Consider the following 17,032-nt stretch of genomic DNA (forward strand, 5'->3'; position numbering starts at 1 on the left):
GGGGGCGAGGAAGGGGTTAATTATGTTCCCTGTGTGTGTTCTAACTGAAGGGGGTGTGGGACTGACTTGGAGAAATGACTGATAGCTGTTCATACATTGTATGAACAGACGATCAGGCATTTCTCCCCCTGACAGGACTGGGAGCTGTGTGTTTACACACACACAGCTCCTGGTTCTCGCTCTGTAACGAGCGATTGCGGGTGCCCGGCGGTGATCGCGCACGCCGGGCACGCCCGTCGGGACCAGGGGCGAGCGGGGGGTGCACACGCCCCTATTGGCCGATTCGCAAGATGACGTATAGCTATGTGATCTCACGCAGCCGAGCCGACCTGCTGCCGTATAACTGCGGCGGCAGGTCGGCAAGCAGTTAAAGTGCTTCTTTTCTTTGGAGCTGATGTTTTTTGCTCATGGAGAGTGATGATCAGATCAAGCACCTCCATTGTCAAATTCTCTGTTATTTTTTTTTCATTGTGAAAGCTAACCAACCTACACAGCATTCTTAACACATGAATATACTTTGACCTAAACCATGGGTCTTCAAACTACGGCCCTCCAGTTGTTCAGGAACTACAATTCCCATCATGCCTAGTCATGTCTGTGAATGTCAGAGTTTTACAATACCTCATGGGATGTGTAGTTCCGCAACAGCTGGAGGGCCGTAGTTTGAGGATGCCTGACCTAAACCATTCCATTGCTGTGCCCCCACATGGCTTCTTGCAAACTGCAAACAGAACTTCTTATGGCTTTCTTTCAAAAATGTCTTTCTTCTTGCCACTCTTGACTCTATGAGATATCAACACATGCACAGGGCATCTGCCAAGAGCATTAAAGCTTTAAAAAAGAACCACCAAAACATAATTAAACCACCAGGGAAGGATCATCGAAGCACCACCAAAGCATCACAAAAGCATTGCAGAAGCATCAAAAACACATCAAAAAAGCATGATTAAGCGATGGGTGCCTTAACCACCATTTGGCTGACAAATGACCAGGCCACTTTTTGCGATTCGGCACTGCGTCGCTTCAACTGACAATTGCGCGGTGATGCAACGTGGCTCCCAAACAAAATTGATATCCCCTTTTCCCACAAATAGAGCTTTATTTTGGTGGTATTTGATCACCTCTGCGGTTTTTATTTTTTTCGCTACAAACAAAAATAGTGCAACAATTTTGAAAAAAATTCTATATTTTTTACTTTTTGCTATAAAAATATATCCCCAAAAAATATATAATTTTTTTCCCCCCTCAGTTTAGGCCGATACGTATTCTTCTACATATTTTTGGTAAAAAAAATCGCAATAAGCGCTTATTGATTGGTTTGCACAAAAGTTATAGGCCCAGATTCAAAAAGGACTTACGATGGCGCAGCGCCATGTACGCCGTCGTAAGTCCTAATCTGGGCCGTCGTATCTATGCGACTGATTCTTAGAATCAGTTCCGCATAGATATCCATTAGATCCGACAGGCGTAAGTCTCTTACGCCGTCGGATCTAAACTGCAATTTTTTTTTGCCCGCTAGGTGGTGCTTCCGTCGATTTCCCCCGTCGAGTATGCAAATTAGCTAGATACGCGAATTCCCGAACCTACGCGAGCCCGACGCAGTAAAGTTACAACGTTTAGGTTAGGCTTTTCCCGGAGTAAAGTTGCCCCTGCTATATGAGGCGCAGCCAATGTTAAGTATGGCCGTCGTTCCCGGCTCGAAATTTTAAAAAGTTAAGTCGTTTGCGTAAGTCGTCCGTGAATGGGGCTGGACGTCATTTACGTGCGACGTCATTTGGAGCAATGCACACTGGGATATTTTAGGGATGGCGCATGCGCAGTTTGTTCGGCGCGGGGACGCGCTTCATTTAAATGATAAACGCCCCCTACCCGCCGAATTTGAATTCCGCCGGGTGATTTAAGCTACGCCGCCGCAACTTTACAGGCAAGTGCTTTGTGAATAAAGCACTTGCCTGAAAAACTTGCGGCGGCGTAACGTAAATCGGATACGTTATGCCGCCGCACAGATACGCCTGAATCTGGCCCCTAGCGTCTACAAAATAGGGGATAGTTTTATGGCATTTTTATTAATATTTTTTTTTTACTAGTAATAGTGGCGATCAGCGATTTTTATCGTGACTGCGACATTATGGCGGACACATCACACACTTTTGGTGCTATTTTGGGACCATTCATATTTATACAGCGATCAGTGCTATAAAAATGCATTGATTACTGTGTAAATGTGACTAGCAGTAAAGGGGTTAACCACTAGGGGGCTAGGAAGGGGTTAAGTGTGTCCTAGGGAGTGATTCTAACTGTTAGGGGGCATGGCTACGAGTGACATGTCACTGATCTCTGCTCCCGATGAGAGGGAGTAGACAATCAGTGTCAGTGTCATTAGGCAGAACGGGGAGATGCTTGTTTACACTTGCCTCTCCCCATTCTGCAGCTCTGTGACCCAATCACGGGATACTGGTGGACATCGGGTCCCGCAGGCACGGTCACAGAGCTCGCAGCAGGCACGTGCACGGTGGCAAAGTCAAAGTTGCATAAATATATACGTTGATTTGCCTGTCCATGCCATTCTGCCGACGTATATATCCACGTGAGTTGGTCCTTAACCTCCCTGGCGGTCTTCCCGTGTCTGACACGGGGTTAGATTTTCCTGCTACGATCGGTAACCCCGTGTCAGCCACGGGCTTGCCTCGCTAGATCCACAGGCACAAGTTACTTACCTTGTCCCTGGATCCAGCGATGCCACCGCGCTGTGTGAGCGAGCGGGACCTCGCTCGATTCACACAGTGCCTCCGTGTGACGCCGATCTCCGTTCCCTGCGACGTTACGACGCACGGGGACGGAGAACGGCGCCAAATTCAAAAAAGTAAACAAACACCTTACATACAGTATACTGTAATCTTATAGATTACAGTACTGTATGTAAAAAAAACACACCCCCCCTGTCCCTAGTGGTCTGTCCTGTGTCATGCATGTCATTTTATATAATAAAAACGTTTCTTTCTCCCTGCAAACTGTAGATTGTCCATAGCAACCAAAAGTGTCCCTTTATGTCAAAAATAGTTTTAGATCAGCTAAAAAACAGCGATAATAAATTATAATCACTTGCAGAATTGTGCGATAGCGATTTGTGGGGAAATTCGTCATAAAAAAAAAAAAATAATGACAGCAACAATTCTGCAACTGAGCAAATTTCAGTGATTTTGATTTGATTACATTATTGAATAATTTTTATTATAATTATATTATTATTTGTTATAATTATTTATAATTATTTATTATATTATAATTTATAATTTTGTTTTTAAAAAAATGTCATACCCGGGATGCCTATTAGAAGCTTGTTTGGTCAGATTTAAGTGAGTTATTTCTAAAAATTACAGACCTACAATATAAAACGCCAAATTTCCTTGCAAATAATGGTACCGCTTTTAGCATGTTTTTTCTGACAGAATCATACCGCCAGGGAGGTTAAGTGGTTAATGTATGTTGAAGCAAGTGTAAATGAGCCCTTAGTGCACCACCATCAGAGTCCCAAACAAGTCGGCAAAAAAAATATAGCTTTTTTTGGAGACTATCCCATCCCGTCTCAGAACATTTACATAGATGTTGTTATTTCTACCTTCCGGGAATAGTAAAGTCCTGCAGGCAGGCTTGGACTCAGCAAAAGCAATCCAGGTTGAAGGTAGAATAACCTTAAGGCAGGGGTGCCCAACCAGTGGCCCGGGGGCCACATGTGGCCCGCAGCTGCCCTCTGATGTGGCCCGCGACCTCCTGCTTTGGGATGAAATAGAATAGAATACTGTTATTAAAGTTAAGTTTATTACAATGTATATATGGGCATATCTGTTCTGCAGTGGTTACTAGGCTGCTTTCAACCTGATCCGCAGGTGCAAAGCAGTGCACCTGTGGGTTACCTGCACTGAGCCATAGGCCCCATTGACATGGTCAGTCTGACCCATCTGGAACTTCCATTCACCTCTAAGGCCTAGTACACACGAGAGGATTATCCGCTGGAAACGGTCCTCCGGGCCGTTCCCGCGGATAAATCCTCTGGCGGATTTTGATCTGATGGTTGTACTAACCATCAGATCGAAATCCGCGCGGAATCCATCTGCGGTGACGTGTCGTGCCGTCGCCGCGATGATGACGCGGCGACGTGCGCGACGCTGGAAGGTAAAGACTTCCCACGCATGCGTCGAATGATTACGACGCATGCGAGGGAGGGGATCGGACGGATTGATCCGGTGAGTCTGTACAGACCACCGGATCAATCCGCTGGACAGGATTCCAGCGGATAGATTTCTTAGCATGCTAAGAAATTTTTATCCGCTGGAAATCCATCGGCCCGAAAAATATCCGCGGATAAATATCCGCTGGGCCGTACACACCACAGGATCTATCCGCTGGAACTGATCCGCGGATAAATACCAGCGGATAGATCCTCTCGTGTGTACGGGGCCTTAGGAGTAGCAGATGTAAATGAACTTGTGTCCATTTACAAACGCCTACCTCCAATCCGATCCAATCCGATCCGCAAAGTAGAGTGGGCTCTATAGAGTAAAGTGTAATTTTTATTAACAAAGTATACACATGTACAAAATTACAACATTAAAACCAGTTTCTGATCCTGGATAGAATCCACCCTAATTCTGGGGGGGGGGGGGGAGACTGGAACAAGGTGTTGCTCCAGCGTGAAACCCGCTGGATTGCTGACCTTGGGGCCACTATACCCACCTGGACATAGCAAATCAGCTTTAGACCATTTCTAGAAGGCTTTGCCTCGGGTGGATGTGAAAAAGAATAACCATGCACCCATATCCTTATGATACATCTATCTGTGTATACCCCTGTATCCATATATTTGTGTGATCCATTGTACCCTTGTATTTGTATGACTTAGCTACCTGTATATATTTATTTGTAAATCTATTTGTATATTCTCTCTTGTTCCTTTTTTGTCCTGATGTGATTTGTGCTTGGATTGGCGGGCGCCCGGGGTTGGCCGTGATGGACCTATTAGGTTGAGTTTCCATCACTCCCACCCGGCGCACATAGGCCGCTCCCCTTGTGGGCATGACCTGTTCATGACCTGGCAGGTCCCTGATCGGGGGTCTTCCTCGGATGGGTACCCGCCTTGGGTCTTGCGTGCGCCGGTGGGCGCGGTCTGCGGGATGCCCTCATCACCATGTCCTTCTATGGTGGGCTGTGTGCGAGGGGCGCCCTTTCATCCCGCACTTGGCATCCCTGACGAAGGGACGAACAGTGTCCCGAAACGCATCTGGCTTCCTGGACCTCTTCTTGGGAATTCACGTACCACTGTATCATGTTTTTAATGTTGTAATTTTTTACATGTGTATACTTTGGTAATAAAAATTACAATTTTTTATATATATATTGTTGTTGTCCTTAAAGTCCCAACTGAGGTAGCATATCTAAGTCTAATTTGATGTTCTGTCCATGTTTTCATATAGAGTAGAGTGGGCTGCCATCCACCCGCTCCACTCATTGTGGCCCGCGACCGGTTACCAAGTCGCTTAGGTGGCCCTCGCTCTTCAAAAGGTTGGACACCTCTAACCTGTTGTTCTTTCAAGTGAGGGGTGTGTCAGAGAGGTATAGGCAGTGACCTAATTATCTGGAGAAGGAAATAAGTTTCAGAGGCCAAATTAGTCAGCGACTCTTAAGGGGGTGCGCTACACTAAGAAAAAAAGTTTGGGCTATAGATACACCTTAACAATTTCTCTTTTGATAGTGTATTTATACATTTAGGTAGTTAGAATAGATAGTCTTCACTGCCTGTGGATGCCATCCACCCACCAGACCAAAACATGCATTTTCCTACATCCAGCACTATCTGTAAAACATTAAATAACCTAATCGTAAAATAGAGTGTTTACAGTGATATGAGAGGTTAAAGGGAAGTATAACTATCTATATCTTAAAGCCATAATCTAAGCCGTGAGGAAATAATAAAGGGTTATTGCAGCTGTGAAACAAACAAAGTAATTCAGAGTTAGATTATATAAAACGATCATGACTGTAAATATCACATTGGTGATCAACAAAGAAAAGAAAACAATAAATAATGCACTCAACCGCCATACAACCACACGCATGACACAAGACTCCACTGCAGTAGAAAAAGCATGTTGAAGCTCATTTAAAGTTTGCTGCAAAACATTTAGACAAGCCTGTGAAATACTGGGAGAATATAGTCTGGTCAGATGAGACCAAATTTGAACTCTTTGAATGCCATTATACACACCATGTTTGGAGGTCAAATGGCACTGCGCAACACCCAAAAACACCCCCCATACCAAAGTGTGGTTTGGAGGTGGAAACATCATGGTGTGTTTCGGCATACAGTACTGGCAACAGAAAAGGGGGGGGACGAGCAGGGGATATGCACTGTCAGAGCACTGCTGCCGAGTTCTCTGGCAAATGGAGCAGCAGCGCTGTGACAGGCAGAGAACTGCAGGCTGTCTGTGTATCTTCCCCACTTGCCCCCCCATTTCTGTCAGCCGAAGGGAGAAGAGAAAGAGAGCGGCTCTAATTGGGTTTGCCGTGCCGCCGCTCAGCTTCCTGCTCGCTGTTTCCCTCCCCATGATTGGCCACAGCAGAAGGCCAATCAGAGAGAGAGTCACAGCTTTAGGTGGGGGCGGCTTGACGGCTCCTACTAAAACTGCTTCTTGGCCCCCTCTGCACCTATTATGCCAGGGCGCGGTTGCCTTTTTTGGAGGGGGGGGGGTTTTAGCTGCCTCCCGCAAAAGTGCCGTCCTAGGCCTGGGCCTTGGCCAAAACAAAACCCCAGTAAACATTATTAAATTGAATGAATGTTCGGAAAATGAAACTCCTGGAAGGAACTTCTACTGGTTTATGGACATTTTTAGTGCATTATGCCCCATGAGCATTGCCAATGACTAACACGTTTAACCACTTGCCGCCAAATCACGTATCTGGTACGTCATTTGACATCTAGTGGTTGTACCAGGGTCGTGCCTGCAGGCATCACATTGGTACCATTTTTTTTTAGAGAGGACAGTCAGCAATCTTGCAGTACCAATTGAAGCCACTAACTAGCCACTCGATTGTTATTACAAGAATCAGGAGGACACGTCCCCCCTCCCGCGGCTCTCTCGGTCCCTCCCATCCCACCGGGAAACCCGAGCTACTAGCCGTCACGTCCGCTGGTCAGAGACCCATACAAAGCCAGGATCGGCTTTGATCGGGTCTTCGCTATGGTAACCCGGAAGTGATGACGTGACATCACTTCCGGTTTACCTGGATGTCTACAGTACCATTTTTTTTTGCTCGCTGTTTCCCTCCTCATGATTGGCCACAGCAGAGGGCCAATCAGAGAGAGAGAGTCACAGCTTTAGGTGGGGGCGGCTTGACGGCTCCTACTAAAACTGCTTCTTGGCCCCCTCCGCACCTACGAAGCCAGGGCGCGGGTGCCTTTTTTGAAGGGGGGATTTTTTGCCGACCTCCTGCAAAGTGCCGTCCTAGGCCTGGGCCTCGTCGGCCTTGGCCAAAACACAACCCCAGTAAACATTATGAAATTGAATGAATGTTCGGAAAATGAAACTCCTGGAAGGAACTTCTACTGGTTTATGGACATTTTTAGTGCATTATGCCCCATGAGCCTTGCCAATGACTAACATGTTTAACCACTTGCCGCCAAATCACGTACCTGGTACGTCATTTGACTTCTATTGGTTGTACCAGGGTCGTGCCTGCAGGCATCACATTGGTGCCATTTTTAAGAGCGGATAGTCAGCAATCTTGCAGTACCAATTGAAGCCACTAACTAGCTACTTGATTGTAATTACAAGAATCAGGAGGACACGTCCCTCCTCCTACGGCTCTCTCCGTCCCTCCCATCCCACGGGAAACCCGAGCTACTAGCCGTCACGTCCGCTGTTTCCCTCCCCATGATTGGCCACAGCAGAGGGCCAATCAGAGAGAGAGAGTCACAGCTTTAGGTGGGGGCGGCTTAACGGCTCCTACTAAAACTGCTTCTTGGCCCCCTCCGCACCTACGAGGCCAGGGCGCGGGTGCCTTTTTTGGAGGGGGGATTTTTTGCCGCCACCCGCAAAGTGCCGTCCTAGGCCTGGGCCTTGGCCAAAACACAACCCCAGTAAACATTATGAAATTGAATGAATGTTCGGAAAATGAAACTCCTGGAAGGAACTTCTACTGGTTTATGGACATTGACTAACTTCTAGTGGTTGTACCAGGGTCGTGCCTGCAGGCATCACATTGGTTCCATTTTTTAGAGAGGACAGTCAGCAATCTTGCAGTACCAATTAAAGCCACTAAATAGCCACTCGATTGTTATTACAAGAATCAGGAGGACACGTCCCCCCTCCCACGGCTCTCTCGGTCCCTCCCATCCCTCCAGGAAACCCGAGCTACTAGCCGTCACGTCCGCTGGTCAGAGACCCATACAAAGCCAGGATCGGCTTTGATCGGGTCTCCGCTATGGTAACCCAGAAGTGATGACGTGACATCACTTCCGGTTTACCTGGATGTCTACAGTACCATTTTTTTTTAATTGAAAGCTCCAAAAACAGAGATCTTGTCATTTTGAATGCTTTCAAGTGCAGGTAATGATTAAGCACAGGATGTTTGTGTGAAACGCGTCTACGTGACCTCGTGTTGGTGTCTTTGGTGTTATCACTTTGAACAATAAAAGGCAATCGGAATTCCTGGATGTGCAGCCATTTCTTTTCTTACAACTTTCAAGTGCAAAGGAGGGATTTAGGGTCTTATTGCCTCCAGATCCCTCCATAAAGTATACCTGTCACATGCCTATTGCTGTCACAAGGATTTTTACATTGCTTGTGACCTGCAATAAAAGTAAAAAATAAATAAATAAAGCAGCAGTGTAAAAAAAAAAGTGAAAAGCCTGTTTCATGCAAAGGTGAATGCGTGTGTTGGTCCTGCATGCCCGCAAACAGCAATCAACCCACACATGCGAGGTATTGCCACGAACGTCAGATTATGGGTAATAATTCTAGCTCTAGACCTTCTCTGTAAATCTAAAGTGGTAACCTGTAATGGCTTTTAAAGCCTATTGATAGTAAAAGTTACGTAGCTTGTCACCGTTGCGCAGGCACACGCAATTTTAAAGTGGGAAGTTTGGTATCCATTTACTCTGCATGACATCATCTTTTATATTTTACAAACAAATTGGTATATGTATTATGTTTTTGTTTTTTTTGCATTCAAATTTAAAACAGTGTATATTTTCCCCAAAATTGTGTTTGAAAAAACGCTGCGCAAATACCATCTAACATAAAAAAAAATGCAAAATCCACCCATTTATTCTCTAGGGCCTCTGCTTTAAAAAAAAAGATATCATGTTTGGGGGTTTTAAGTAATGTTCTTGCAACAAAAAAAAATAAGTTCTCATGTAAACAAAAAATGATAGAAAATGCCCAAGTTATTAATCTGTAAGGTAAGGGCGCCACCCAGCGGTCACACTAGTGATTGGTCTCACAGAGGCAGCAGGCATACGTACGAAGTGTAAGGATACGTGAATAGAAGGGATCACATGGACACACAGCTACATTTTGTAGGTGGCAGACGAAGGCCAAACAAAGAAACTGTCTATGCTGAACCAGCTTTGCATGTACTAGGTACGTTAGCCCTGAGCTCTACTGCGCATGCTCCGAGGCTGGGAACGGATTCTGTGTCCGTACAGTCGGAGAGATGTCTCCATATTATCCGCCAACACAACCCTGACACACCGGCTATGAGCAGGGAGGGGCGTGCCGCTCACAGAGCGCTCAGGAAGGCTGACACCAGGCACGCACATGACGGTAAGAGGGTAGCATGGCTACAGGAAGTGAGCCCGGCTGTGTGCGCGGTGCATTGTGGGATAGGTGTTTGGTGTAATGACACACATCTTCCCCCATATGTGCTCACAAAATAGTGCTGTCCTATGCAGTTTGCTGGTATATATTCCTACACTTTGCTCTACTATCTTCTTCAGATAAGAAGGCGTCATATACACAGACGTTTCCATGCTCCTGAGTCCTGACGCTTTCCTGCGCCTGGGGAACCGCATTGGGGCAGTGTACAGAAGACAATACAAGTGAATGGCGGAATGTGTAAATGCTGCTGGCTTCTGCTTCAGTATTTACCCACGGGAGGGCTATACATCGCACGCACATGGCGTGGGCAAACGCTGATGCGCAAAGTGTTTCAAAGCGTCTGGCTGCGTACATCTATTCACTTGTGTGGTCAGAGTGGGGCTCCCTGGACGCCAGAAGGTGCAAGACGGTTTACCATTTAAGACTCAAAAAGCGCGTAAACATCCATGTGCATGAGGTCTAGCGATAGTTATTGTGCGGAAGCATAATGGAGGCCAGTCATAGCGCCAAAGGGTAAACTCTCATGCCTCGTACACACGACCAGTTTTCCTATCGGGAAAACTGACATGACAGCTTTTGGCCCGGAAAACTGACCGTGTGTATGCTCCATGGCAGTTTTCCTGACAGGAAAACCGCTGGGAATCCCAGCGGAAAAAATTTGAACATGTTCTCTTTTTTCCTGCCGTGATTCCCGGCGGTCTTTTTCCTGGCAGTTTTCCTATGGGAAACACTGCGGGGGAGCATACACACAGACGGGTTTCCCGGCCAAAGCTCTCATGGCAGTTTTCCTGCCAGGAAAACCGGCAGTGTGTAGGGGGAAAAAGCTGGCAAGCTGGTTCTCGGATTTCCCGGCAGTAAAAAGTCCACCGGGAAACCCGATCGTGTGTACGAGGTATATTATGTAGGAATTTAGTAAAAAAAAAATTTTTTTTTCATCCTCTGCTAGGCTAGGTTCACATATGTTCGGATCAAGAACATGTACATAATTGCATACGTTCCTGACCCACATAGAAACGTGATGCTCTTTAGCCGATATTGCCGGGGGCCACTTATTCCTATGCCGCGTACACACGATCATTTTTCAGCATGAAAAAAAACTTAGTTTTTCAGCATGTTGAAAAAATTAAGTTTTTCCAACTTCATCATTAAAACGACGTTGCCCACACATCATCGTTTTTTTAAAAATGATCTAGCAAAGCGCGGTGACATACAACACGTACGACGGCACTATAAAGTGGAAGCTCCATTTGCTTTTGCTGATTCCGTGTTAGTAAAAGACGATTCGCGCTTTTTTGTCTGTTACAGCGTGATGAATGTGCTTACTCCATTATGAATGGTAGTTTTACCAGAACGAGCGCTCCCGTCTCATAACTTGCTTCTGAGCATGCGCGGGTTTTTAACATCGTTTTAGCCAACACACGATCATTTTTTACAACCCGAAAAACGAAAAAAAAAATTCAGAACCTAAAAAATGATGTGAAGCCCACACACGATCATTTAAAATGTCATTTTTCAAAAATAACGTTTTTTTCATGCTGAAAAATGATCGTGTGTACGCGGCATTAAAGTGGTTTTAAAGGCTGAACGTTTTTTTCCTGTACAGAGATGTAAGCATTTTTTTTTTTGTACTTGCCTAGGTGGATGCAGCATTGGTAACCCGGTGCTTCTAACACTGAGAACCGAGCGATCGAACACCAATGATCGCTCAGTTCTCACAAGCGTGTAGCTTGCTTGTCCACAACATGGATGGTGTGAACAAGCAAGCTACACGCCTGTGAAACGTGTCAAACGCGTCAACTACAATTCCTGTATCTGTCTGGCAACTTTTGACAATAAAGGTTACAATCGAACAAGTTTGGATTTCCAGTGTGCGACCATTTAGTTTCTTATTCATTGTGTGAGCCGAGGTCTGCACCTGGTACCTGTATTTGCATGTGAAGCTAGCCTAGAAGCTGTGTGTCTTTCCTAGGCTTTCCACTCACATTTGTTTGGTGCTCACAGTTCACCAGACTATAACAGAATGTAACCGTATATAAATCATTGCATCAACCAGTGCGTTTCCTGAGGTGTTTGTTACCGCAATTCCTCGATCTCTGTGCGCCATGACGTCATCAGGCCCCTTCCCTACACTGTACGCCACAGGGTTGTGATTATTGTTGGCATCATTGTTTAATTTCTTCACATTTTGTGTCCTGGTGACATTCTGTTTGTTGAGATGACGCTGGAATTGGAAATCCAAGTTGGGACAAAGACCACAATAAATATCTGGCAAAGGCTGTAACCAAACTTTATTTAAAACCATAAAGAATACATTTGGGCTTTGTACCCCCACTAACTAACAAATGTATATTATGCTTTTTTATTTTTATACTTGCTTATTTCAAATGTCTTTTTGCTGGTCATTTGATGCATTTGGTCCTCTTCAGTATTCCCAAGGTGAGGATGGCTCTGTTTGATGCATAACGTGGAGACATTGGTGCCACTTTCTGCACCAATACAGAGAGTCCAGGGTGCCATGGTGACACCTGTCAGCGGGTATACAACTGCTTTAAGGGGTCAGAACCTTCAGGAATGCCTGATTCAGAAATCCAGGCAGTCCCCGAGTTAGGAACGGGTTAGGGACTGTAGGTTTGTTCTTAAGTCGCAACAGCATGCGTAGAATGGCAGATACGTCGTTTTCCGATGTTCCGTCAAATGTGCTCGCCGTCGAAAAGGTCCCGTTGAATGTGCCCGCTGTCGAAAAGGTCCCATCAAAGTGGCCTTGCAGCCTCCCGTTCGTAAGTAGGATGTTCGTAATTTGGGAACTCCCTGTCTTTATATACTTTCAGGCCTCCTACTAAAGCAAAGTATAGTAACCACAACCCCAATAATTTTTTTTCTTTTACATTTGATTGGTTTATATAGGTTGCTATTTTTTGTACATCCTTTTTTTTAGCAATGTTTTATTGAGTTCTAAAATCTGTGGTTTGTTAATATTTATGTGATTGTTGCATTCACACCAACCAAGACGTATTCTTTTTTTTTTTTTTTCTTTAGTTATGCAGGAGGAAAGCACAATGGTTTTATACTGTATTTCTATATGTCTCCTGACTTAAAGGTTCAGATTACACTTAGTCAGCCATTCTTTTTTTCACTGTTCCCCCAGATGACTATAAATTGCAGCCCAGAAATATGGATGTGTCTCCACCTCCCCTGGTTGGCTTATGTCTCGACATGTGTTCCGAACGAGAGCGGCGAGAACGAGAGCAGCATAGACTACTTCATCCATTAGAAATGCAGAATAGACATTTGCAGAAAAGAGGTTTCAGACATGGGGGCCATCCTATTGCTGACCCTAGTAGGACTGTTAAAGAGTACAGCCGCCCTGCTGCTGGGAAAGAACTGTCTTCACCAAGAAATCTGCGACCTCCTGCAACTCTTCTCAAAACGGTTCAATATCTGATCATGGAAATTTGGGAGGAAGTTAATGAGCAAGATTCTACATCTTTGTCCTTGGCTTACCCTTTTGTGTTTGACCGGCTACGAGCAGTAAGGCAAGACTTGACAGTGCAGAGGATAAGTGGTCCTGAAGGAGCTCCTGTCCTTGAAGGAAGCCTTGGCTTCTTGCTTTGTGCCCCTTACCTGGCGAGGGATCTCCCACTGGAATATTTTAGTGATACCCTCCATTCAACACAGGTGCGGGAAAGCTTTGCTGAGCTGATGGAATGTTACAGCAGAGGTGGAAAATTTCCTAGACAAGCTGAATTTCAGGCTCTTCTTCTTCTGTATGATTTGGGTAAGGATTTCAGATTACCAAAAAGCAATCTGGCTTCACTGAATTATCAAGGAATTATTGGCATGCATGCTACTTGGTAATTATCTGTGGAAATCAAAGGCAGATACTTTCAAGTGTGCCCCGATGGCCCCCAAAACTGAGAGCACACTAATGTGCTATGTAAATTTCTACTTCAGCTAGGAAGCTGGCACTATGTCCTCTACTTCCTGAGTTGAGAGTGAGACCACTCATCCCAATAAAGGAGAAGTGTGGGATAGTACAAATGTATAGTATTTACTACCCTCACCATAACAAAGCCTTTTCTTCTTTTAATCTGTTGTTTTTGCTGTGCCTGCATTACAAGTCCTGGCTAGGACCAAGTGATGGTCCACACCTGGTTTGAGTGTTTAACCACTTGAGACCCGCGCTATTGACAAAAGACGTCAACAGCGCGGCTCTCAGGTGCCAACTGGACGTCTTTGGACGTCTTTTTAAAAGCATTCCCCGAGTGCGCCTCTGGGGGGCGCGCAGTGGGTAAACACTGTGCCGCCGCATCGCTGGGGAGCCGATGCGTGTACCTGGCGGCCACGATGTCCGCCGGGTACACGCGATCGTCGGTGACACAGCCGGTAACAGCAGGGACGTGGAGCTCTGTGTGTAAACACAGAGCTCCACGTGCTGTTAGAGGAGAGGAGACCGATCTGTGTCTCTTGTACATAGAGACACAGCATCGGTCACCTCCCCCAGTCACCCCCCACACAGTTAGAACACACCCAGGATACACATTTAACCCCTTCCTCACCCCCTAGTGTTAACCCCTTCCCTGCCAGTCACATTTATACAGTAATTAGTGCATTTTTATAGCACTGATCGCTGTATAAATGTGAATGGTCCCAAATTTGTGTCCCGATACGTCCGCCGCAATATCGCAGTCCCAATAAAAATCGCAGATCGCCGCCATTACTAGAAAAAAAAAATCATAATTCTGTTCCCCATTTTGTAGGCGCTATAACTTTTGCACAAACCAGTTGCGATTTTTTTTTTTTTTTTTTTTACAAAAATACGTCGAAAAATACGTATCGGCCTTAACTGAGAAAAAAAATTGTTTTAAAAAAAAAAAAATTGGGATATTTATTATAGCAACAAGTAAAAAAATATATATATTTTTTAAATTGTCGCTCTTTTTTTGTTTATAGCGCAAAAAATAAAAACCGCAGAGGTGATCAAATACCACCAAAAGAAAGCTCTATTTGTGGGAAAAAAAGGACGCCAATTTTGTTTGGGAGCCATGTCGCATGACCGCGCAAATGTCAGTTAAAGCGACACAGTGCCGGAAGCTGAAATTTCGCCTGGGAACGAAGGGGGTTTATGTGCCCAGTAAGCAAGTGGTTAAAGCGGAGTTCCACAGATAGCGTGAATGAGCCCTTTTGCAAGTGTCTCAGAGACAGTTGTTTAAACAGTTCTTAAAGATGAACGATTTTTTTTAGTCCAGGTTATGGTTTTGATGTTACCAATAGTCCTTAGAGGATTTAAAGGGAAAGACGGATTGTTTTCCACTTCATTAAATTCCAGGTGTGGAATTTTTTAATCTTGGTTGGCTTCAATATGTCAGCATGTCTTGTCTGTATCTCCGAGTCATTGTCCACTAACCTCATGCCTGTTACAGCTCTTTTTCATTTTTAAACAAAAGATTTTGGACTAAAAAAAAACTGTGCAAGACAAGTGCAAATGTCCTTTTTTATTACATTAGACTTATAGATTGGGCTTCCTCTTTAGCAGTAATTAAAGGTATACCTCAATCCAAAATGAAAATAAGTCTTGAATTGTGTATAGACAGTACAGCCCCCCTGATCACAGCTTTATTTTAGGCAGCATAAGTTGCAATACACCATTCTATCCTTTTTGAAGGTCAGTTGGTGATCTGGGAAACCCTCTTATTTACCTTTTTGTAACGTAGAAGAGGAATTTCCAAACACACCAACTGCAGGTGCCTTGCTTTGCTGCACATGTTCTTAACCAGAAGGTTCTTTGCTGGGTATCATTAGCAACCCACTGATTGCTGTCCCCAAAACATCTGTATACCTGCTTGCAATTGATAATTAAAATTTGGTTGTAATAAATTATATCTTGCTTGTATACTACAGGAAATCTGGATGCCATGCACAGGGCTTTGCAACTTCCCCACAGTATTCGAAATTCTCCTGAAATTCGCTTGGCCCTGGATATAAATAGGTCCTACCTAGAAAAGAACTGGGTAAGGCTCTTTCGTCTGATCCGCCAACTTGACTGTCTAAAAGCCTGTGCTTTTTACCGCCATCTGCCTGATTGCCGGAGCCAAGCAATACGTATTTACATGAATGCGTACAGCAGCCGAAATTGCCACTTCCCGCTTGGTCATCTTGCCTACCTTCTAGCAGTTGATAGCCCCTTCAAGGCTAGCGATATGTGCAAGAGGCGAGGACTGGTGGTTACCTCCGAATATGAATTTGTCTTATTCCACAAAGCTTCATTTAAGGATGTGGACCTGGAGTGCCCAGGAAGAGAGATTCAACTGGTGGAAGTGAAGAAAGAGAACGTGTCTTGGGCTGAAGTGATGATGGGGCAGGAGATATGCACTGTATGAGACTGTACTAACATGGGGGAAGTTTTTCATGTAATACATTGATGATGGGTAAACCTATACTGGAGTCGTGTGGCCTTTCGTTTGGAAAAGAAGGTTCTTGCCATATTTAAGTTTATTTTCTTCTTTGCCTGGCTCATTTAAAGAGTAAACCATTTAAAACAAGCTCACTGATCTGGGAACATCAACTGGGCATACAGCTGATTAAGCATAATTCTGTGCTCAGTCGACTGGAGCAAAGGAGACATAAGGAGTACCTGTCACCTGCCCAATGTAAGCCCTATTGTGATGGCAATAAAGTAAAAAAAAAAAACAAAGAAAATTATCATAAAAATAATAATATAAAAAAAAAATTACCGCAGCTCCATCTACTGTGCACAGCCGCAAATGTGCCCACAAGGTGCACACGTGCATTTAAACCGTTATTGCACCTCATGGTAAACATCACTGCAAACGTCGGTGTGAGAACAATAATTCTAGGGCCATCGTTTACAGCTTACGTTAAACTGATGTGCTGCAAAGGCATTTCAGGCTTTGCCTATTGATCATTTTGGGTACCTCCATCTTTTATTTTGTATAAAATAAATTGGGGATCAAATTCTGTTTATGTCCAAAAAAAGAAATTTTAGTGGTGTTTTTTTTTCCCCCTGAAAATATAGACATGATGAATAGCTGTGCAAATAGTGTGTGACACAAAAAATTGGAAATGCCATCTTTTTTGTTTTTACAAGGTGTCCGCTTTCAGAGAAAAAAATATTATGTTTTTGGGGTTTTAAGTAATTT

The 17,032-nt window shown here is 44.6% G+C and overlaps 1 protein-coding gene across 3 annotated transcripts; it reads left to right on the top strand.

Annotated features, from left to right (window-relative positions):
- Positions 1-9,504: 9,504 nt before the first annotated feature.
- Positions 9,505-16,562, top strand: SAC3D1 (SAC3 domain containing 1). 3 transcript variants are annotated; one of them, XM_040328574.1, is made up of 3 exons: positions 9,505-9,638; positions 13,021-13,650; positions 15,774-16,562. In XM_040328574.1, exons 1-3 carry the CDS (start codon positions 9,554-9,556, stop codon positions 16,250-16,252), a joined length of 1,194 nt encoding a protein of 397 aa, XP_040184508.1. In that variant the 5' UTR covers positions 9,505-9,553; the 3' UTR covers positions 16,253-16,562. The 3 variants fall into 3 exon arrangements, with proteins under 3 accessions (XP_040184508.1, XP_040184509.1, XP_040184510.1); XM_040328575.1 differs by lacking the exon at positions 9,505-9,638 and adding an exon at positions 9,658-9,821; XM_040328576.1 differs by lacking the exon at positions 9,505-9,638 and adding an exon at positions 9,883-9,956.
- Positions 16,563-17,032: the final 470 nt, after the last annotated feature.

The sequence above is a fragment of the Rana temporaria genome, chromosome 11 (genome assembly GCF_905171775.1).
Source record: "Rana temporaria chromosome 11, aRanTem1.1, whole genome shotgun sequence".
NCBI lineage: Eukaryota > Metazoa > Chordata > Amphibia > Anura > Ranidae > Rana > Rana temporaria.

Excerpts from the sequence above, each read along its gene's own strand:
- SAC3D1 (XM_040328574.1), top strand. The coding sequence starts at position 9,554 with ATGGACACACAGCTACATTTTGTAGGTGGCAGACGAAGGCCAAACAAA. Across the intron at positions 9,639-13,020 it reads ACCAGCTTTGCATGTACTAG|ATGACTATAAATTGCAGCCC; the intron begins GTACGTTAGCCC and ends CTGTTCCCCCAG. Across the intron at positions 13,651-15,773 it reads TCTTCTTCTGTATGATTTGG|GAAATCTGGATGCCATGCAC; the intron begins GTAAGGATTTCA and ends TGTATACTACAG.